The sequence below is a fragment of the Leopardus geoffroyi genome, chromosome A2 (genome assembly GCF_018350155.1).
Source record: "Leopardus geoffroyi isolate Oge1 chromosome A2, O.geoffroyi_Oge1_pat1.0, whole genome shotgun sequence".
Lineage (NCBI taxonomy): Eukaryota > Metazoa > Chordata > Mammalia > Carnivora > Felidae > Leopardus > Leopardus geoffroyi.
The window spans coordinates 70,382,241-70,404,860 of NC_059331.1; the positions used below are offsets into that span (position 1 = coordinate 70,382,241).

Below are 22,620 nucleotides of genomic sequence, written 5' to 3' on the forward strand. Positions count from 1 at the left end.
TAATGGAACAGCTTGCTGAAGGCAGCAGCTCTTACACTGTAGTTCTCAGGGGGTGCCCAGGTGGCTCAGTTGGTTAAGTGTCTGACTTTGGCTCGGGCCATGATCTCACTGTTCGTGGGTTCGAGCCCCATGTCAGGCTCTGTGCTGGCAGCTCAGAGCCTGGGACCTGCTTTGGATTCTGTGTCTCCCTCTCTCGCTCATGCTCTTTCTCTCAAAAATAAATAATAAACATTTAAAAATTTGAAAAAAAATTGTTGGTCTCAGAATCCCTTTACACTCTTAAAATCTATTGAGAATCCCAAAGAATTTTTGTATGGACGATATCTATTAATAGGTACCAATTTAGAAATTAATCCTGAACATTTTTAATTCTTTATTAGTTTGGCAACATAATAAATGACATACTATAGGTTAATGTAGGCAACACATTTTTATGAAAGGTAACTACTTTCAAAACCAAAATAATATACACGAGGGAAGTGGCCTCATTTTACATTTTTACAAATTTCTTTATACCTGACTGAGAGAGATTAACTGAACTCTCATACTTGCTTCTCTATTAAATCTGCTATGACGTCTTATATCACGTTGCCTCTAGAAAACCCCATTGTACACTCAGGAGAAAATGGTAGTGAAAAAGGCGAATAATAGAAGAGAGTTCTTCTTGCTGGACTCCACTGTCTACCTAAGTGCTCAGGGCGCTCAGTGTCCGGTCACACACCTTGCAAGCGATGAGTCTGACTCGCAGAGTACCAGCTGGATGGGTTTCAGCAGTCCCCGTTGCTGCTCAAACAGCTGCCATGGTTTACCTAGTTTACAAAAGATTTTATGTTCAAGATCATCGCAGCAAAGCCACCGCACACCTTCACATCCAGAAAGACAAGCCCAATGGGTACTGCCATTGTTGGTGGTCCACGAATTTCCCATCCTGTGAGGTATTGCACACAAAACACGATGAAGAAACTGGGGACAATATGAGACCTCTAATCATGAAGAGATAAGACATTTAAATGGATAGTTTTGAGACAGCAAACCAATTTCTCATGATGTTACCTAATTGGTTTTTGGGTTTTTGTGTGTGTGTGTGTGTGTTTTAGTTTTTATTATTTAAGTATAGCTGACACACGTTACATTGGTTGCAGGTGCACAACATAGTGATTTGACAATAGTATACGTTATGCAATGCTCACCATGATAAGTATAGTTACCATCTCTGGCCATACAAAGTTATTATGTTATCGACTCTGTTCTTTATGCTACAGGGGCCACCACCAGTTCTATGCAATGCACCTGCCCTGGTCTAATACCCTCCCAGGGGTATATTGCAAACTGCAGCTTTCCTATTCATGACATTTACCTTATTTGCTACATCATGGTACAAAGTTGTTTAAATTTTTTTAAAAAGGAAAAACAACCTCATGGCTTGTGAATTATTTTAGTTCTGTGAGCATCGGTTTCTTTATATTTCAAATAATGACATTAGAAGATAGTTGTAGGTTGAAGTTAACATGTTAAATTGCTCTCAAAATTTTAAAAAAGAGAAAAAAGAACATTTTTGGCCTCACAGCTGCCCCAAAAGATTCCTGATCATACTTTGAGAACCAGTTGCCGGCTTAAGGGATCAAATTTATCCTAAATTAGGGGTATAAAGCACATGTAGTGTCTGTATATGGCTTGCAGCTGGAAGGAACCATCTTATGTATCGAGAATGGGGGTAACAAACAAATCCCTCCTCTGTACCCCCTGGGCTAGCCTGTTTCTTCCCCAACAAGCCAACAACCCAGACCCTGATGGATGGACAGAGTGGAGGGCAATCTCAAGAGGGATTTGCAGGGTAGAAGGGAATTTGGTGGCCTGCTTACTGGGACTTCCTCTTGTACCACCCAGAGGAAAGGCCTTCATCATGGAGGCTTGGGTGGCTCTGGCAGGGACTGGAGGACTCACTCAGGGGCTTAGGAACATAGACAAGTCTAAAAGCCTGTCATATGACATGCACATGAAGAATAAATAAAATAAAAATATAAGTATTTAATAAATCAAAACACAAACAAACAAAACCTCAGGCCTTCACATGAATCCAGTAGATGCTCCTTCACCTGCTCCCCCAGCCCCCTGGCTAACATGCACGCTATCTAGAAGTTTCCATCATGTAGCCCCACTCACCGTCTCAGGGCAACCTATCTCCTACAGGAGGAAGACTCACACCTTCTGTGTTTAAAACCTCGAAGAACTGTTACTTCTCTGCAAAACAGTGTAAATGAAATTTCCACTTACAGCAAAGTTGCAGGTCAGACAGCATTTAGAAAAAGATGCCAATTCCTTAAACTGGGTGTAAATTTTTTAGTCTTTGAAAATATTGGTGGTCCTTCAGATACGTTTGTGTCCTTGGCAACAATTGTTCACAGGTTCCCACCAGCTTTTAAGAAGGAGAAAAACTACCTTCACCTCATAGCAGGTGGGAGAGAGACATCAAGGTCACCAGATTTAATTAACAGTGCAAAGCCTGCAGTGGCTGTTTCGGCAACACCTGCCTGTGATGTCCTAGTCTAAACAACCCAGGCTTTGGTGAACATCTGTCTAGTGAAGATGCTATTTTGTCTAGTGAAGCCTCCTCTGAGGTGGGAGAAGGATGAGCATCAGTGGTTAGGGGATTAAATTTCCTTCAAGGGAAGGCATGAAAGTATGGGAGCAGTAAGAAAATTTCTTCTGCTGAGGGTGGGACCCCAGGACAGAGACGAAGCAGAAAGTGGAAGAGTCCCTCAAAGGATGCAGCTGTACAGTCATACTTTCATACCAGTTGTTTCCTTGAACTCTGAGGATAGTTATGCTGACTAATCCCTTTAAAATTATTTCCTCCTACATGTCATCGCCCATGGACATCCTATCAGTAGGGGGTGTTTCACATGTACAATCCTGTGCAGTTGGGGGAGACAATAGTACAGTCAGTAGTGAGAAGCCAGGCCACAGAGGCAGGAGGACTGGTTCTTTACTGTAGGGTACTGTGTTTTCCTCTATGTCACTTTTCATTATACTAAAGCATAAGCATACTGCTTGGTTCCAGAAAAGAAAAAAAAAAAAAAAAATTCTTACCTTTCTCACCCACTAACTTGGAGCTGGAAGGGCAGAAAGTATCTTTTTAATATCTGTCATCACCTAGCATCATCTGGCATTCAATCAATGTTTAAATGCGGGGGGGGGGGAATGAAATAAGATATTTTATTCAAGGAGAAATTATTAGATCTATATGGTCCCAAATAATGAAAGTAACAAGAACAATGAGAACCAACAGACTGTTTTTAATCATATTTGGATTATATAAAGGCAACATATATTCGCTTGTGTCCTTTTATTATATTCTGTTCCTGGGCAATTAATATTGGAGGAATCTTTCGGGCCAATTAAATATTTAGATGATTAAGTATGCTTCCACATTACTTCTTGTTACCAAAGATATGTTTATTCAAAACAGTGGGACTGAAATAAAACGTGAAAAGGAAAAAAAAAAAAAAAAAAAGGCCTGTGGCTCCTCCTCCAGACACCCCCCTCCCAACTGTGATGAATAGGAGGGACTGTTTCCCCCCCTGCCCCTGGGAGACACTATCCTTGCAGTGTTTTAGGCTGTTTTGAAATTCTTTTCTTTGGAACAATTTTTTCCCCCTTAATATCAAAGAGCTGCTGCTGCTCGCGAGGCTGGCTGGCGCACCAGGGGCCGAGGACACCAGAGGCACCGCTCGGCTGGTGAAAATGCAGATTGATGATGGCGCGTCCAGGGACGCGCCTTCCCTGTTCTGCAACCCGCACACACCTTGAATGACAGCGAATTATTCTCTACAGGTTTTTCCTGCGGGAAAGTACCCCGCGCGGCCGTTCGGCTTTCTCTAGAAAATCGTGAGACAGGCTCGGCCGCAGAAGAGGAGCCGGAGCGGCGATCCCGGGAGCGCTTCCAGAGAGCCCGGGGGCTCCGGCCTCTGCCGCGAGCGTCTCCTCGGACCGGCTGTGCGGGCCGCGGGCTGGGAGCGGACGGCGGCGGCGAAGAGACCGCGCGGTCAGACGTGAGCGGACTCGGCCGCCTGGAGCAGGGGAGAGCCCGGCTTTAGTGCTCCCCGCCGGGCAACTTTCACCGGAGCCCGCGCCGCCGGGGCTCGGCGGCCCAGTCGGCGTCCAGGCGGGGCGGGGGCACCACGTGGAGCACACCGGCTGCCGCCAGATGTGCCAGCCACCCGCTCCGAGGCAGGCCCCTCGGAGAGGCTCCAGCCCGCCCCGAAGCCCCGCCGGTGCTCGCAGCTGGCGGCCTTCGTAAAGAAAGCCCTCGCCTTCCGCCGCGCTAGATCCCGGGGAGAGGCGGCGGCGCGAGCACTCCCGGCTCCCAGAGCGTGGCTCGAAGCGAAGCCCTCTGCAGGAGGTTTGTCCCCGCCCGCACGCCGTGCCGCGCGGCCCCAGTGGTGGGGCACCGGGCGCGCGGCGGAGATGGGCGAGACCATGTCAAAGAGACTGAAGTTCCATCTGGGCGGGGAAGCGGAGATGGAGGAGCGGGCGTTCACCAACCCCTTCCCGGACTACGAGGCCGCGGCCTCGGCGGTGTTCGCCGCCGGAGCGGCCGAGGACACAGGCTGCGCTCGCCCCCAGCCCACCGCCGACGAGCTCGGCCTCCCTTTTCACAACGATGGAAAGGTGAGTCGGCAGCTGGCCTCGCCCGGGCCTTGGGCCGCGCCAGGTAGGGGGGGAATCCTGCCGATGGTAGAGTCCATCCGCCCCTCCCCGCCCCCGTGTGACGTCACCGGTCCGCGCCCGCGCGAGAGTCCCAACCTGGGAGGGCGCAGAGATCGGAGGCGACTGTTTCGTGGGCGCTTTCTGTGTTACGAAGCTGCGCTGCTTCCGGGAGGGAGGGCTGTGGGTTTTGTTCTGTTAGCCCCGTTCCCTTTGATAGGCACCACTTTTGATATTAAGACTCATGCTTCAAAACTGAAAAGTCTTGCCAGCCTTAGCCAGCTTGCCCACACAGAAAACCAAAAATCCTTTTTCACAACTTTCTGTCCACTCAGCTTTTATCTCTTATTCTGGAACAACCAGTCCTTTTACTTGAGGACGCAGTTGCACTTTTTTTTTTCTTTAACAAAAGACATGTTCTTCATATTTTTCCTTATCCAAAGAAATACATTGTGTTTTTTCTTAGCCCACTTTTAATACACTGTTGTTTCCTTTTAACCTTGTTATTTCTATTTGTTTTAAGGGCATGTATTGACTAGAATTCTTAATCCTTGGAAACCTTTATTTCTAGTAAAAACTAAGAAGTAAACAATTACGGATTGCCTGTTCCACAGGCATTCTGTAAATTGGCTATTCTATGAATTTCACGATTTCTAGAAGTATATTCATCCTTACAGTAAATTTTTCAGTGTGGCACACCTGTTTACCAATGAACTTAAATAGCTTTAGTTCCTTTAATAAGAAGCCAAAAGTAGCTGAACGTATATTCAGTAATCAGTGCCTCAGAATTTTATCTTATTTGGAAATGATCTAGACATGATGTGGGAAACAAAGGAAAAGGAACTGTAGATAAAATTAAATTTCCAGATAACCTGCAGCCCACTGACAGATACTTGAGAAAGGCAGAGTCTGACATTCTTCCAGGAACTCCCACCTGTCTGAATGCTAGGTAGAGGGAAAAACAACTTTAGCTTGACAATAGCTAGGCCTCCAGGATCCTGTGATTCTTCTTTAGCAGGTGAAAGTCCTTTTGGAAACTTGCTTTACCTCCCCCAACTCCCAAGCATATTATCAGTCACCCCTCACAAGCACAGTGCAGCTCTTTCTGCCCAAGGGTCCTGTCCCCGTGCTTCAGTAAAACCACTTTTTTGTACTGAAGGCATCTAAGAATTCTTTCTTAGCTGACAGCTCCAAATCCCAACACTCCAAACCACATGAGAGATTTTAATTTACCTGTTGTTAATAATTATGTGTAACTTATTCATGAGAATTTCATGAGACATTAAATAGGTATCCTTCATATGAAGTTGTTTTTCTGGCTGACAAATTTTATAAGAGATAACATGACCTTATGACTAGTGCACCCAGATAGAATAAAAGCTTTATGTCTGCATTATATTTAGTGCTGAGAATGTCGAGAATTGACCTCTGTGCCGTGGAGCCTAATATGTAACATGAAGACAGAGTTGGAGAATAAAGAAGGAAAATAGTTTGTTACATTGCTGGGCAAATGAGGCTTCAACAGGCTAAGGCCTTTAAAAACTGCAAGCCCCCTACAGAAAAGGGCTGGGGTGGGGGAGGTTTATAGGAAAATACAGGATCTAGCAGGTTTTGACTGGAATTGGGTGCTGCCAGCCTCCTACCTCTTGCCTTTAGGGTGGTACCAGGTTCCGGAAACAAAAGTCCTTAAGAATGGAGGAAGGGAGCTTTGCAGAAGAGACGAAAAAGGTTACTTTAAAATCGAGCTTTACTGAAGCATGAGTGCAGCCATTTTGATTTTTGTTCAACTTTATCCTTTTAACTGGCTTCAGTAACCCTTAAGACATGCCTATTTTAATTAAACCAACAAAGTTTAACTGGCTTCTGTTTACCGAAGACTATCCTAGATCATGTGAATTTGAAAACCATTTGGATTCGTTTCTGTGTTTCTGAGAGTATACTTAATTTATGTAAGCACTTATTTTTCGTTACGCTAATTAAGTAAAGCTCTTTTCAAATTAGTTTTGGCTGTAACATTTGTAGCTTAAAAAAAAACAAAAACACCCCATCGTTAACATGCATGTATAGACATACATAAAAATACAGAAAGGCAAATAGATCTTATGGTTCGGGGTTCCTAAAGATCTTGTAGAACATTTGCATCTCAAAGGCACAGAGAAAGGATATAAATGTCTGCAAGAGGGCATATGTTTCCTAAGTCTAGATCTTTTACTGTATCTGCAAGACTTTTGAGATGAATAAGGTGAGTTCTGGGATTGGTAAAAAGGATAGATGGACTTTGGATGGGTTCGAGAGCTACATTGCTTTTCTGTAAAGCCTTATTTTGTAAGAGAAGTACAGTCGTTTTTAATTCCTCAAAGAATTGGATTGCAACCTGAATGATATCAAGAGGCAGACCTAGCCATCCAGCTATATTATCTTCAGTTTGCTTCTTCTGGTTCACTAGGTAGAGGGTGGAATCTGCATTTTTAACAAGCTTCCAGGGAATGCAGATGTTCGGGTTCACAGATCCCACTTTGAGGAGAAAAGCTCTAGAGTATACTCCCTCCCTAACCCCCACTTTAGTCCATTTAGAATCAAGAAAAAAGCATTATATTTCTCTGGACAGTTGAGAAGTGCTGATTTCCTTATTTTTCCCTAATATGCTATGAGGTTAAACAAATTTCGGAAGTAAAAAAGCATACACTTTAAAACAAAACCAGAAAATTGTATAAAGAATTATAAAATAAAGCATTTCCAACGGCTCAAGATTATGTCAAATTAGAGATACCATGTAAGAGTGTTCTTTATCTTCCTTTTTTCTCTGGTGAGAAAGCTTTCAAATTCTTAGGATCTGTCAAATCCTTCAGAATTGGCTCCAGTCTACCTCTTCAGCCTCATTACCACCCAGGGTTATTCAGGCTCCCTCCTCTCTAGTCATATTTTACCCCTCGCCAGTCTCTTAACATAGTTTCTTGTAAGTCCCTGTGCATGCAGCTCTCTCCTTAATCTGTCAAATCTGTGCTGTTAAATTAATTAAACAAGGAGACAATTACACACTGGGGTGGCTCTCATGCCCTGGTGGTCTACATAAGCAAACCAAGATCTAAGTCAATAAATACCCCACGGTTGCAAAATCAAAATGCTAAGGATAACCAATCACAGACAGCAAACTAGGTTTAAGCTACAGCCAGTCGAATAATTTCCGTCCTTTGCTTCTGTCTCTCCCCTGGCTCCTGTCAGCAGAGAGCTCCTAACCACTTCTGGTTTGGTGCTGTCCAATTCAAACTGATTTGTCCTTAAATAAATTTTTAATATGCCTCAGTTTATCTTTTTATCAGTTCTGGTGTCAGAAGAGGGACCTAAAGGTCCCTTCCCCCCACCCATGGGTCCCAGGTGCAGTGAACGACCAACCAGGCAAAAGTACCTGTTGAGCCCCTGTGGCTGCCTTCTCATTGCCTCTGGAGGTCGCCGCTGAGTCCCTCCTTGGATCCTAGCTCTGCAGCTTTTGCATTATGAAGCTTCTGACTTTACTTAAACATTTCTTTTTCCAGACTCAATCCAATTCAACAACCAGACTGGGTCTGGGGTTGGGTGGGGTCTGACTTAAAACTGAACTGGGTCCCATGTGAGAGTTCAGATGAGTAAAATTTTGTTTTAAGGCTCAGGCTTAAAACCTTAACCTTATCAAAAACAATCTTGAATTACAGTGGTCACAATTGAGAACTTTTAACCATCCTAGATAAGCTTACCCATTTATAAGTTGCCATAGAGAAAAAGGGTGTCAGCCAAGCACATGCCTTAGAGGGTACAGGGAAAATTATTTCTCCTCCAAAGTTTGAGGACTAGGATGAGACCCACTAGGATATCCTCTCCAGAGCCTACAGATCCTGAGAAAACCGTCAGAAGCTGGCAAAGCGTGAGATTCTTACTAGTCAGCTCTCCCAGATCTCTACCTGTGGTTCCGGGTCCGGAGAGGAAGGTCAATTTTATGTTGTCCCTTCCTTTCCAAATTCAAGTTGGCAGGAAAAAACATTTGTCAGAATTATATCCCTGAATGTGAGTCATGAATTGGCTTTCAGGTACCCACTGGTTATTGATCCTTTCTCTCCAAGGGACAGCTATTGCCTTCTTATTTTTCTCTTTTTGTGTCCTGAGAATTTGGCTTGGGTATCTGCCTGCCTGGAGCACACATGTCCTTGTGTGTGTAGGCGGTTCAGCTGTCAGGTGGGGTGCTCCAAAAATACTGCTGCACAGAAATGTGTGCTGAACTCCATTTGTGGCTGGGGTCCCACCACCTGTTGCTGGCTTTCAGAGAAGTTGTCTGAGTTCTTCCTTGGGCTATCTTTGGGAGTGGCTCCAGATCTTGGGAGGTTAGTGTCCTTTGCACCCAATTTGTGATGCTTCTTGCATCCAAGGCGTTTCTCAATACAATCAGAAATATTTACTTTCAGAATCCCAACTGAAACCTGACAAGATATCTGAAAGGATTTTTTTTTTTTTTTTAAGTAGCTCTATGGTCAGCAGTTGGCCAAATGGAAGCTGATATTCAGAACCTGAAACTTTTTTTTTTTTGAGACTTCCCCTAAGCTAAAATGAAACTATGTACCCAGAGGGAAAGAAAAATATTTTGGAGCCACTGTGGAAGAATTTACTAAACATTCCAAAGACACAGCTCTAAATCTAGAACATAAGACTCTTCTGATTTCCATCTTAGTTGAAAATCTTCTCCCTGATATAAAGAAGCAAACTGAAGATAATATAGTTGGGTGGCTAGGTCAGTCTTCTTGATATCTGTCATTCAGGTTGCCATCCAATGATCCAGAAACTGCATGTAACAGGTCCCCAGGCTAGAGCATTAGTATGCCTTTTGCTTGGGAGGAGCACTGCTCTACAGTTTTGTTGAATTTTTTAAAATATGAACTTGGGGCACCTGGGTGGCTCAGTCAGTTAGGCATCCGACTTCTGCTCAGGTCATGATCTCATGGTTCCTGCTCTCAGCACAGAGCCCACTTTGGATCCTCTGTCCCACCCTCTCTCTCTACCCGTCCCCCGCTTGTGCTCTCTCTCTCTCAAAAATAAACAAACATTAAAAAAAAAATTTAATAAAAAAAGTCGGATGCTTAGCCAACTGCCAGGCACCCCACTCCTGCTGTATTTAAAGCCTTATTCATATTCAGCAGTTTGGTTCATGCATAACTTGAAAGCTTACCTTATGTTTTTAGGATTCCTTTATATGTGCATGGTTTTTGTTTGTTTGTTTGTTTTACAGAGAGAGAGCATGCAGAGCCGGGGAGAGGCAGAGAGAGAAGAGAATCTCAAGCAGGTTCCAAGAGTTCAATCTGGAGCTCAATCCCAGGACCCTGGGATCATGATCTGATGTGAAATCAAGACATTTTACCAACTGAGCCACCCAAGTGCCCCATTTAAACACCTTTTTACATTTCACTTTTCTATTTAAAGATCATGATTTCTTTACAGATTTCTGTTATTTCCTCAAACACAACTTTCATCAGAAAGTACAGAAAAGGGCCGCGTGGGTGGCTCAGGCAGTTGAGTGTCTGACTTCAGCTCAGGTCATGATCTCGGGGTTCCTGGGTTCAAGCCCCACATTGGGCTCTGTACTGACAGTGTGGAGACTGCTTGGGATTCTCTCTCTCTCCCTTTCTCTCCGCCCCTGCCTCACTTGCCTTCTCTTGCTCTCAAAATAAATAAACTTTTTTAAAAAATATAGAAAAAATAAATATTTTAGAAAGAAAATTATTGCATATTCCTTACTTTTCATACAGGACTACTTGTTTTTTCCGGAAAATACCGTGTCTTTCACCTAAACATCTTTTTTGTTTCCTCTTTGTACTGCAGCATAGAGTGCCTTCCCCTGTACTTTTCACATGGCAAACTCATCCTTCTAGAAGATTCATGGTAGATGCTACCTTCTCTGTGAAGCTTTATTTCATTTGTCATAGGGATCTTTGTTACTTGGCCACACCCAAGCCATTCAAAGGGTTAACTAAGTAAGTTGTGTTATTTCTCTATTGCTGCCATAAATTATTGCAAGTTTAGCAGCTTAAAACACCACCTATTTATTTGCTCACAGTTGTGAGGCAGAACTGGGAACAGTGTGGCTCAGCTGGTTACCTGCTTCGAGTTTCATGAGGCCAAAATCAAGGTGTTAGCACGGCCGCCTCCCTTTCCGGCAGCTCTGGGGATGAAATGCTTCTGGTCTCGTTCAGGCTGTGAGCCCAAATGAAGAACTTGTGGGGGTAGCACTCTGGTCCCTATTTCCCTGCTCTTGCCTTCCAGGGGCTGCTTTTTGCTCCTTGATGCTGCCTGATTCTTTCTCATGCTCTCCTTGTGGCCCCTTGTCACCTCTCACATGTCAGGTCTCCCCTGTCTTCTTCACCTTCTCCCACATCCTTCTGACTCTACCCAGAGAAAGTTCTTGCTTTTAAACGTTTATTTATTTTTGAGACAGAGAGAGACAGAGCATGAACGGGGGAGGGTCAGAGAGAGAGGGAGACACAGAATCTGAAACAGGCTCCAGGCTCTGAACGGTCAGCACAGAGCCTGACGCGGGGCTCGAACTCACGGACCGCGAGATCACGACCTGAGCCGAAGTCGGCCGCTTAACCGACTGAGCCACCCAGGCGCCCCAAAAGTTCTTGCTTTTAGAGGTTTGTGTGATTAGACTGGCTCTACCTGGATACTCTCCCTGAAGTCTTTGACTTGTTTCAGGTTCCAGGGATTGGGGCATAGATGTCTTTGGGGCTGTTTTGCCTACCATAAAAGTCCTTAGCATATTGGTTAAAAGTTTGGAATCTGGAGTTGGCTACCTGGGTTCACCACTTATTGTTTGTATCACTTTTGGCAAATTACTTTACCTCTCTCCGTGTGCCTCATATTTGTCATCTGCAAAATAGGGGTAATAATTATATCTCACCTGTAGGGTTGTGTCGATGACAGTGACAATGACTGATGAAAGGGTACTAACAGACTTAGAGGACGTACATTCTTTTAATGGAGCTTAGGAAACTTTCTGCACACAGCTATGCAAAGGAGGCTCAGCAGTGGTTTTTGTTTTTGTTCTACATTAGAGGAACAAGCTTTCATGGACTTCTGCCCTACAAAGTGCCCCACTGATGATACCCCTAACCAAAGAAAGGTCTCCTCCAGTCTCACAGGGGTTGTTAATGCCTTTCCATCTCCTCTTCACCCTTCTGAACACTCTGGCTATACACTTGCCCATCTTCAGAAGCAAGGATTTAAGAATAGCCATAGTGAATTCCTGAAGGGTGAGTTGAAGATGGTTTTCTAAGATGTGTCATTTTCCTAGAAGCTCCAGGCTGTAACCATGTATGAAATCTCTCTTCCTCTCTCTCTCTCTTTGTCTCTGTCTCTCCACACACACACACACACACACACACACACACACACACACACACACACACACACATTTATTATGTAGCATCATAATTATCTTTATGTCTGTCTCATTAGACCAAGAGCTCTGGAGAGTAGGAACCCAGTCTTATTCACCTTTTGGCCCAGTAACAGTGCCTGGCACATGGAAAACAATGATTATTTATTTTTCAAAAGAATAACTGAATAATACTAAGCTCAACATTTGCTAATAATCCATATCGTGTTCCTGCTTCTTTTTCTCAACTTTACTTTTTATTTAAATTTTAGTTAGCATGCATTGCAATATTGGTTTTAGGAGTAGAATTCTCATCACGCACGCAGTGCTCATCACAAGTGCCCTCCTGAGTACCCATCCCCCATCAACCCCCCCATCTTCTACCCACCGCCCTCCGTCAACCCATAGTTTGTTCTCTATAGTTAAGAGTCTTTTGTGGTTTATTTCCCTCTCTTCTCTTTTGTCCCCCCTTCCCATATGTGCATCTGGTTCGTTTCTGAAATACCACATGTGAGTAGAATCATGGTATTGATCTTTCTCTTATTGACTTACTTCACTTAGCATAATACATTCCAGCTCCATCCACGTCATTACAATGGCAAGACTTCATTGTTTTTGATGGCTGAGTAATGTTCCATTGTGTATATATACCACATCTTCCTTATCCGTTCATCAGTCAGTGGACATTAGGGCTCTCTCCATAGTTTGGCTATTGTTGATAATGCTGCTATGAACATTAGGGTGCATCTACCTCTTTGAATCTGTATTTTTGTGTCCTTTGGTAAATACCTAATAGTGCAATTGCTGGATTGTAGGGGGATTTCTATTTTCTTATGGAACCTCTATAATGTTTCCTAGAGTGGCTACACCAGTTTGCATTCCCACCAACAGTGCAAAAAGGTTCCTCTTTCTCTGCATCCTTACCAACATCTGTTGTTTCTTGAGTTGTTATTTTAGCCATTCTGACAGGTGTGAGGTGGTATCTGATCATGGTTTTGATTTGTATTTCCTGGATGATGAGTGATGTTGAGTATCTTTTCATGTGTTTGTTGGCCATCTGGATGTCTTCTTTGGAAAAGTGTCTATTCATATCTTTTGCCCGTTTCTTCACCAGGTTATTTGGTTTTTGTGTGTTGAGTTTGATAAGTTCTTTATAGATTTTGGATACTATCCTTTATCAGAATTGTCATTTGCAAATATCTTCTCCAATTCCATCAGTTGCCTTTTAGTTTTATTGATTGTTTCCTTTGCTGTGCAGAAGGTTTTTATCTTGATGAGACCCCAATAGTTCATGTTTGCTTTGATTTCCCTTGCCTTTGGGGATGTGTCTAGTAAGAAGTTGCTCTGGCCAAAGTCAAAGAGGTTGCTGCCTGTGTTCTCCTCTAGGACTTTGATGGTTTCCTGTCTCACATTTAGGTCTTTCATCCATTTTGAATTTATTTTTGGGTATGGTGTAAGAAAGTGGTCCAGTTTCATTCTTCTGCATATTGCCGTCTAGTTTTCACAGCACCATTGTTGAAGTCTGCCTTTTTTCCATTGGATGCTCTTTCCTGCATCCAACTTGTTGAAGATTAGTTGGCCATACATTTGTGGGTCCATTCATCGAACTCTGTTGTGTTCCATTGATCTATGTGTCTGTTTTTGTGTCAGTATCATATATCTTGATGATTACAGCTTTGTAATATACCTTGAAGTCTGGCATTGTGAAGCTTTGAGTTTTGGTTTTCTTTTTCAAAATTACTTTGTCAATTTGGGGTCTTTTCTGGTTCCATACAAATTTTAGGATTGTTTTTGTAGCACCGTGAAGGATGCTGGTGTTATTTTGATGGTGATTGCATTGAGTGTGTCGATTGCTTTGGGTAGTATAGACATTTTAACAATGTTTGTTCTTCTAAACCATGAGCATGGAATGTTTTTCCATTTCTTTGTGTCTTCTTCAGTTTGCTTCATAAGCTTTCTGTAGTTTTCAGTGTGTAGATCATTTACCTCTTTGGTTACTTTTATTCCTAGGTATCTTATGTTTTTGGTGCAATTGTGAATGGGATTGATTCCTTGATTACTCTTTCTGCTGCTTCATTATTGGTGTGTAGAAATGCAACCAAATTTTGTACATTGATTTTATATCCTGCGACTTTGCTGAAGTCCTTGGTGGAGTCTTTGGGGTTTTCCATGTTGTCTGTGAATGGTGAAAGTTTGACTTTTCCTTGCTGATTTGTATGCCTTTTATTTCTTTTTTATTGTCTCATTGCTGAGGCTAGGATTTCCAGTAGTGTGTTGAATCACAGTGCTGAGAGTGGACATCTCTATTGTGTTCCTCACCTTAGGGGAAAGCTCTCACTTATTCCCCATTGAAGATGACATTAGCTGTGGGCCTTTCATATATGGCTTTTGTGATGTTGAGGTACGTTACTTCTGTCCCTACTTTCTTGAGGGTTTTTATCAAGAAAGGATGCTGTATTTTGTCAAATGCTTTATCTGCATCTATTGAGAGGTTCATATGGTTCTTATCATTTCTTTTATTAAAGTGGTGTATCGCCTTGATTGATTTGTGAATACTGAACCAGCCCTGCAGCCCAGGAATAAATCTCACTTGATTATGGTGAAGAATTCCTTTAAAGTACTGTTGAATTCTGTTTTCTAGTATCTTCTTGAGAATTTTTGCATCTAGGTTTATCATGGATATTGGCCTGTATTTCTCCATTTTAGTGGGGTCTTTGTCTGGTTTTGGAATCAAGGTAATAATGCTGGCTTCGTAGAATGAGTTTAGAAGTTTTCCTTCCATTTCTTTTCTTTGGAACAGTTTGAGAAGTATAGGCATTAACTCTTCTTTAAATGCCTGGTGGAATCCCCCCCTGGGAAGCCATCTGGCCCAAGAGTCTTGTTTTTTGGGAGATTTTTGGTTATTGATTTAATTTCTATACTGGTTATGGGTCTGTTCAAATTTTCTTTTTCTTCCTGTTTGAGTTTTGGGAGTTAGGGAGTTTCTAGGAATTTGTCCATTTCTTCCAGATTTCCCAGTTTTTTGACATATACTTTTCATAGTATTCTCTAAGTGTTTGCATTTCTCTGGTATTAGTTGTGATCTCTCTTCTTTCATTTGTAATTTTATCTATTTGGGTCCTTTCTCTCGCTCTCTCTCTTTTTTTTTTTTTTTTTTTATAAGTCTGGCTGGGGGTTTATAGATTTTTTTAATTCTTTCAAAGAACCAGGTCTAGATTCTATGGTCTGTTCTAGCATTTTGTTGTTGTTGTTTCTTTATCATTTAATTCTGTATTCTTTATTATTTCCCCACTTCTGCTGGCTTTAGTCTTTATTTGCTGCTCCTTTTCTGGATCCTTTAGCTTTAAGGTTAGGTTGCTTATTTGGGATGTATCTTGCTTCTTGAGATAGGCCCTAATTGAAATGTACTTTCCTCTTAGGACTGCCTTTGCTGCATCCCAGAGGTTTTGGACTGTCGTGTTTTCATTTCCTTTCCTTCATGTATTTTTTAATTTCTTCTTTAATTTCCTGCATAGCCCATTCATTCTTTAGTAGGTAGCGCTTTAACCTCCATGTATTTGAGGATTTCCAAAATTTTTCCTGTGGTTGACTTCAAGTTTCATAGCATTGTGGTCTGAAAATATGCATATTATGATCTGAATCTTTTTGTACTTGTTGATGGCTGATTTGTGACCCAGTATGTGATCAGGTGTGGAGAATGTTCCATGTGCACTCAAGATGATGTGTATTCTGCTTTAAGATGAAATGTTCTGAATATATCTGTTAAGTCCATCTGGTCTACTGTGTCATTTAAAGCCATTGTTTCCTTGTTGTTCTTCTGCTCAGATGACCTTTCCGTCGCTATAAGTGGGGTATTGAAGTGTCCTACTATTATGGTATTGTTATCAATGAATTTCTTTATGTTTGGGATTAATTGATATATATATTTGGGTGCTTCCAAGCTGGGTCATAAATGCTTACAATTTTTAGTTCTTCCCTTTGAATAGACCCCTTAATTATGATATAATGCCCTTCTTCATCTCTTATTTCAGTGTTTGTTTTAAAATCTAGTTTGTCTGGGGGCACCTGGGTGGCTCAGTAGCTTAAGCATCCAACTTTGGCTCAGGTCATAATCTCATGGTTCATGGGTTCAAGCCCCATGTCGGTCTCTGTGCTGACAGCTCAGAGCCTGCCTGTAGCCTGCTTTGGATTCTGTGTCTGCCTCTCTCTCTGCCCCTCACCCACTCACAGTCTGTCTCTCAAAAATGAATAAATGTTAAAAAAAATTAAAAATAAAATAAAATCTAGTTTGTCTGATGTAAGTATTGCCACCCCAGCTTTCTTTTGGTTTCCATTAGCATGATAGATGGTTCTTCATCCCTTCATTTTCCATCTGTAGGTATATTTTGGTCTAAAATGAGTCTCTTGTAGGCAATATATAGATGGATCTTTTTTTTTTTTTTATCCTTTCTGATACCCAATGTCTTTTGATTGGAGCATTTAGTCCATTTACCTTCAGAGTGATTATCGAAAGATAGAAGTTTAGTGCCATTGTATTTTGTTACCTGTAGAGTTGGTGTCTCTGGTGGTGCTGCTCTCTGGTCGTTTCTCGCTTTTGTTACTTCTGGTTTTGTTTTTTTGTTTTTGCTTTTGTTTTTTCCTCTACTTAAGAGTCCCACTTAAAATTTCTTGCAGCGCTGGCTTAGTGGTCAGAAACTCTTTTAGTTTTTGTGTATGTGTGTGGGGGGAGGCGGGGGGAACTCTTTACGTCTCCTTCTGTTTTGAATGACAACATTGCTGGATAGAGTATTCTTTGCTGCATATTTTTCCCATTCAGCACTTTGAATATATGTTGCCACTCCTTTCTGGCCTGCCAAGTTTCTGTGGACAGACCTGCTGGGAACCTGATTGTTTTCCCTTATGGGTTAACAATGGGTTCTTGCAATGGGGAACTTTTGGGTTCCCTTTGCTGCTTTCATGATTCTTTTTGCATTTTGTGAATTTAACTATGATATGTCTTCGTTATGGCCAATTTTTGTATAATTTAATGGGAGTTCTCTGTGCTTCTGAGATTTTGATGTCTGTGTCTTTCCCCATTTTCAGCTATAATTTGCTCACATAAACATTCTTCCCTTTTTTCTCTTTCTTCATACTTTGGGGCTTTAATGATATGAATATTAATACATTTTAATAATTGCCGAGTTCCCTAAGTCTGTCTTCATGATTCCTGACCTTTGTTTCTCTCTTCTCTTCAGCTTCATTGCTTTCCATCATTTTATCTTCTCTGTCGCTAATTTGCTCCTCTGCCTTGTGCATTCTTATTTTTATGGACTCCCATTTGGGTTTACATCTCATTTATAGCATTGTTAATTCTGCCCTGACTAGATTTTAGTTCTTTTATCTGTGCAGAAAGGGATTCCCTGGTGTCTTCTATGCTTTTTTTCATGCCCAGCTAGTATCCTTATAATTGTTGTTTTAAATTCTAGTTCAGATGTCTTATTTATGAAATCCCTCACCACCATTTTTTCCTGTTCTTTCTTTTGAAGCAAATTCCTCTGTCTTGTCATTTTAGAAGAAGAAAAAACAAGAATAATAGTTTTAATAATAGAATGAAATAAAAATTAAAATGTTGAAAAAAATCAAATAAAGGAAGCTAGATCCTAGGTGTGTTTTTGTCTGCTTGTTAATTAAGAGAAGCTTGATAGAAAATAGAAAAATTTAACAATTACGATATAAAAATAAAAAGCAATAAAATAATATAAAAACAAAATTAAGTCAAAAATCTTGCTCTTTCTGAATCCAAGAAACAAAAGAAAAACAACAAAAACAAAAACAGAGGCAACAACCACAAAAAAAACGAACAAAGGAAAAGATCCAAATGAAGCTAGACCCAGTTTCTCCTAGAGCTGAAACTTTGCAGCAGTCTATTATCGGTAGACTAAGCACATGGAAGGGATTTGTGCTGATCTCTGGGAGAGGAGAGATTCTCTGGGAGAATCTGCTGCTCTGATTCTCAGACCAACTTGCCCTAGTGGAGGTGTGTTTTGAAGGCACAGGGGGCAGGGCTTGGTGGAATGGTTCCATTCTCCACTTGATGGTGCTGTTTAGCTCCCTGGGGTTGATCAGTGTCGGTGGGCCAATGGTGAAAATGGTTTCAACCCACTGTGTAGTCTCCAGAGTGGGAAGTTCTTGCTGTCACAGGCACATGACCAGTTACTCCCCTGTGTCCCTTACTTCCATCAGCTCCCTGCCTCTCCCTCTCTGTGAGCTATCTGCCTACCATGTGGCGCCTCTCTCCAGAGTTTTATATCAGGCACAGCTGTGTTTCAAAACCCCACACTTCAGAGACCCCCCGAGGTAGTAATGCACACTGATCTTCTGGGGGGAGCATCTTGCCCTGGCCAGGGCCAGGTTGTTCTCAAGAAAGGGTTGCGCCACCACGCAGTGGCAGCAGCTCAGAGTTTATGGGAAATCACAACACACAGTTGGTGCCAGTGTTTGTTGCCTTCAGCTGGCATCTCTCTATTCCTATAGAGTTGAGTGTGGTGGCTTGATGGTGCCCACCAGGTCTTTTGCCCATGGAAAGGCTGGGTCACCTGTACCAACTGCACTCCGAATAGGTGAATCACTTCTTCCTGGCGACCCTGGGAATCCTTAGACCACGCTGTTCGCCCCAGGGGCTCTGCCCTCATTCCTCGATGGAGCACCACCAGGGGCTGACCTCTGAAACTTCAGACTCTGCTTTCCGCTGTGTATAAAATGCTGGCAGGACTGAAACTCTCTCCTTTTTCCCCTAGCCATAGTTTTGGGGAACAGTTTTCTTGTGCAGTCCCGTGTGTTTTCACTCTTTCTAGCTGCTTTCAGGGGGTGTGCTTTCTTGCACCAACCCAATGTGCTGCTCTCTCTCCCCCTCTGTCTTTCTCTTCCTTATGACAGCGGCTCCCTCCCTTCTGTGGCACCTTGGCTCTTCTGTCCCCCAGTTTACCTCTCCACATCATGTACCTGCCATGTGCTCTCCCTCAAATTATGCAGATTGGTCTGTTAATCCTCAGATTGAATTCCTAGGTGTTCAAAATGGTTTGATGTTGATCTAGCTGTGTTCAAGGGACCAGACAAACCCAGGGACCCTTACTACTCCATTTTAACTGCTCCCTCAAATGTTTTATAGGTATCTGACGGTTACAGAAAGAGACACGATGTTGGGTATTTTATCATATGTTTAGTTAACACATCAATTATGCTTTATACCATGATTCAAGAAAATCTGGGCCTTTATCTTCAGTAAGAGGTTTTTTTTTTTTTTTTAATGTTAATCAATTCTAATCACCTATAATATTTGTAAAATTTATATCTACTTTTTTTTCCCCAAATGCAACACAGAACATAGCTTATGAACTTTCTGAACTGAACCCACAGGTTGTGTAAAATCTAGAGTAGAGACAGAGAGGTGCAGAATATGTGCATATGTTCATGTTTTAGGGAATGACATAATAGAACAGAAATTATTCCCCTTAATTCTTGTGAGGTAATGTAGAAAATATCATGCCTAAAAAGGAGTTTAATTTCCTTAAACTTTTATCAAGCCTGTATCTGGGGCAATTTGCATGCTGAAATACCACACAGTGTCTTTATGTTTACCTGTCTTATTCTTTTCTTTCTCTGAATAGAGCTGTCTTATCCTAATTCCAAGATTTATTACCATGAAAAACATTGTGAAGAAGAAAAATAAATCTCATTATAACATGCATTGCACACGGGTGCAGTGACACCTGACAAGTTCTGTTATAGCCAGTGATTAATACCTCTTCCAATATAGTTTTGCTTTATAACATTTTGGAGCATCCTTGTTGGGGAACATTGCCTATTATGTAGGAAAAGAACATTTTCTTCTGATTGCAATGCATTTACTAAAAAGCAGTCTCTGATCAGAGGTAAAACCTCCAAAATTCTTTAATTACTCCTGCTTTTTCTATATTATGTGGCCGATATGTATTGTATTTATACGGTGTGTTTGAGGGAAGGCTGTTAAGTCTTTTGAAAATCTAATGGTAAACTGTAAATATAGAATCAAAGATTTCACAATAATTACACAGCATGGGGAAGCCCAGGAACTTTGAAATTAGACCATAGAGTCAGAGCCCCAAGAGTCTTGTGACTTTGGGTAAGCCTCAGTTTTCTCACCTAAAAACAGAAAAGCATTTGGTGATGTGAAGAGTAATTGAAATATCATGTAAAGCACTTAGTGCCAGTCATGTTATAAGTGCTCAGTAATTGTTAATTATCTTTATATAATACTGCTATTAACTGAGATGAGCCAGTTAAAAATTCTCCTGGTATGGTAATCTTTATCACATGCAAACAGAATTCTGGCATAATAAATTTTCTTCTTTGTTTATAAGAGTGTGGTTCTCATATAAACAAATTAGAAGTTTCTTTTATGAGGGAGAGAAAATAAAGAACTAGAAAAGCCACCTCAAAGCAGAGGCAGACAAATTTTTACAGTGAAATTTTGGCAAGTATTAGTAGGGATTAAATAATCATAAGTCTTAGAGCTACATTCCAGTGGCATTTATGAGGAATAAAGCATATACTTTGGGATAAGGTTATTATAGCAGAGCCAAGACTGTATATAAATATGAGTTCGGCCTGCATTCAGCTACAATAAACAGAAGTCTCAATTTTGGAAGTATCTTAATCAGCTTATTTTTCCCATATAGCAGGTCTGGAAGTACACAACTATTGGTGTTGACTTATTTCGACAAGATCAGGGCCTGGATTTATGAGATCATTTTGGTGTTTCTCTCATCTTCTTTGTGTTTAGTAGAAGATGGCTGCTACAGCTCCAGACTGCATGTCTAATTTTATAGCAGGGAAAAGGGAAAAAAAAGAAGGGAGTGCCAGCTGTATCCTTCTCTTTCATCAGGAAAGAGAAGAACCTTCTAAGAGGTCCTAGAAGACTTGTACTTATGCCTCATTGGTCAGAACTATGTCATATGTCTGCCCCTGGTCCTAAGGCAGCCTGGAAAAGCAAGTAGCTCTTCTGGGGCTGGATGCATTGCTGCCCTGAATATAATCAGAATTCTGATGGTAGGGAAGAAGAGTATGGGAAATAGACACGGACTGGGTACCATCTTATGGGTAGTGCCGTACCGGGTGTCAAACAGGTGCTTCTCCAGTCTTTTTCTTGTCATGCAAATTATTCTGTATCCCTTTGATTCACAGTAAAAGCCAAAGCACAAGTCTCAGGAAGTTCAAGCTAATAACTTGTAGTCAAAAGGTCTTCAGACAGTTAGATGGAGAATCAGCCATTGTTGTTGGCATATTCATTAACAGCAGTAACATATTAATTCTTCTGGTTCATGAACACAGGATTTCTTTGCATTTGTTTGTCTTCAGTTTCTTTCATTTCAGAGTTATATAGTCTCATAGTCTTATAGTCCACCTCCTTGGCAAAATTTATTCCTAAGTATTTTATTGTATTTGGTGCTATTGTGATAGAATTGTTTTCTTTGCTTCTTTTTAAGCTATTTTGTTAGTATATATAAGCACAGTTGATTTCTGTATGTTGGTTTTATATCCTGCAACTTTACCGAATTTGTTGATTACTTCCCTCAATTTTTTGGCTGTGTTTTTAGGATTTTCTGTATATAAGATGATGTCGTCTGGAAATGTAGACAGTTTTACTTTCTCCTTTCTGATTTGGATGCCTTTTAATTCTTTATCTTGCCCTAACTGCCCTAGCTAGGACTTCCAGTACCATTATCACTCTTAATCAATTAAGAGTGGTTAGAGTGTGCACCCTTGTCTTGGTCCTGATCCTAGAGGAAAAGCTTTCAACCTTTCATCTTTAAGTGTGATGTTAGCTATAGCCTTGTTGTATACACCTTTATTATGTTAAGGTGTGTTCCTTCTATTTCCAATTTGTTGAGAGTTTAATCATGAAATCAAGGAAGGGTCAATTGTATTTTTTTAAATCTGTTGAGGGAATCATATAATTTTTTATCTTTTTTTCTATTAATGTGGTGTATCGCGTTTATTGATGAATCATCCTTGCATCCCAGGAATAAAGCTCACCTGATCCTGGTATAGTGTCCTTTTAATGTGTTTTTGAATTCAGTTTGCTAATATTTTACTGAAAAGTTTTGCATCCATGTTCATCAGGGATATTGATGTGTAGTTTTCTTACAGTGTTCCTTATCTGGCTTTGGCAGTGTTGGTCTTGTACAATGCATTTGGAGTATTCCCTCCTCTTTAATTTTAGAAGATTTTGAAAAAAAAAAAAAAGAATGGCTAATTTTGCTTGAAGTGTTTGGTAGAATTCATCATCTCATTTGAGGAATTCTTTTTGGGAAGGCTTTTGATTGCACGTTGAATCTCCTTGCCCCTGTATTGCTCTGTTCATATTTTCCATTTCTTTCTGATTTGGCCTTACCTGTATGTTTCTAGGAATTTACCCATTGCTTCTAGGTTATCCATTCTGTTGGCATATAACTGTTCATAGAAGTCTCCCATGATTCTTTACATTCTTTGGTATCACT

The 22,620-nt window shown here is 41.4% G+C and overlaps 1 protein-coding gene and 1 long non-coding RNA gene across 3 annotated transcripts in view; one reads left to right on the top strand and one right to left on the bottom strand.

Moving 5' to 3' along the window:
• The window catches only part of LOC123606211, a 28,489-nt gene extending 24,572 nt beyond the window's left edge, over positions 1–3,917 (bottom strand). For both annotated transcript variants that reach the window (XR_006716166.1, XR_006716164.1), the window contains exons 1-2: positions 3,806–3,917; positions 722–809 (exon numbers count right to left, since the gene is read on the bottom strand). This is a non-coding gene — a long non-coding RNA (uncharacterized LOC123606211). The remainder of the gene's footprint in view (positions 1–721; positions 810–3,805) is intronic.
• A 550-nt stretch (positions 3,918–4,467) lies between these two features.
• LANCL2 (LanC like 2) overlaps positions 4,468–22,620 on the top strand; it is a 59,800-nt gene continuing 41,647 nt past the window's right edge. Inside the window, exon 1 of the mRNA XM_045494309.1 lies at positions 4,468–4,671. Within this exon, the coding sequence (XP_045350265.1) occupies positions 4,468–4,671 (204 nt within the window). The remainder of the gene's footprint in view (positions 4,672–22,620) is intronic.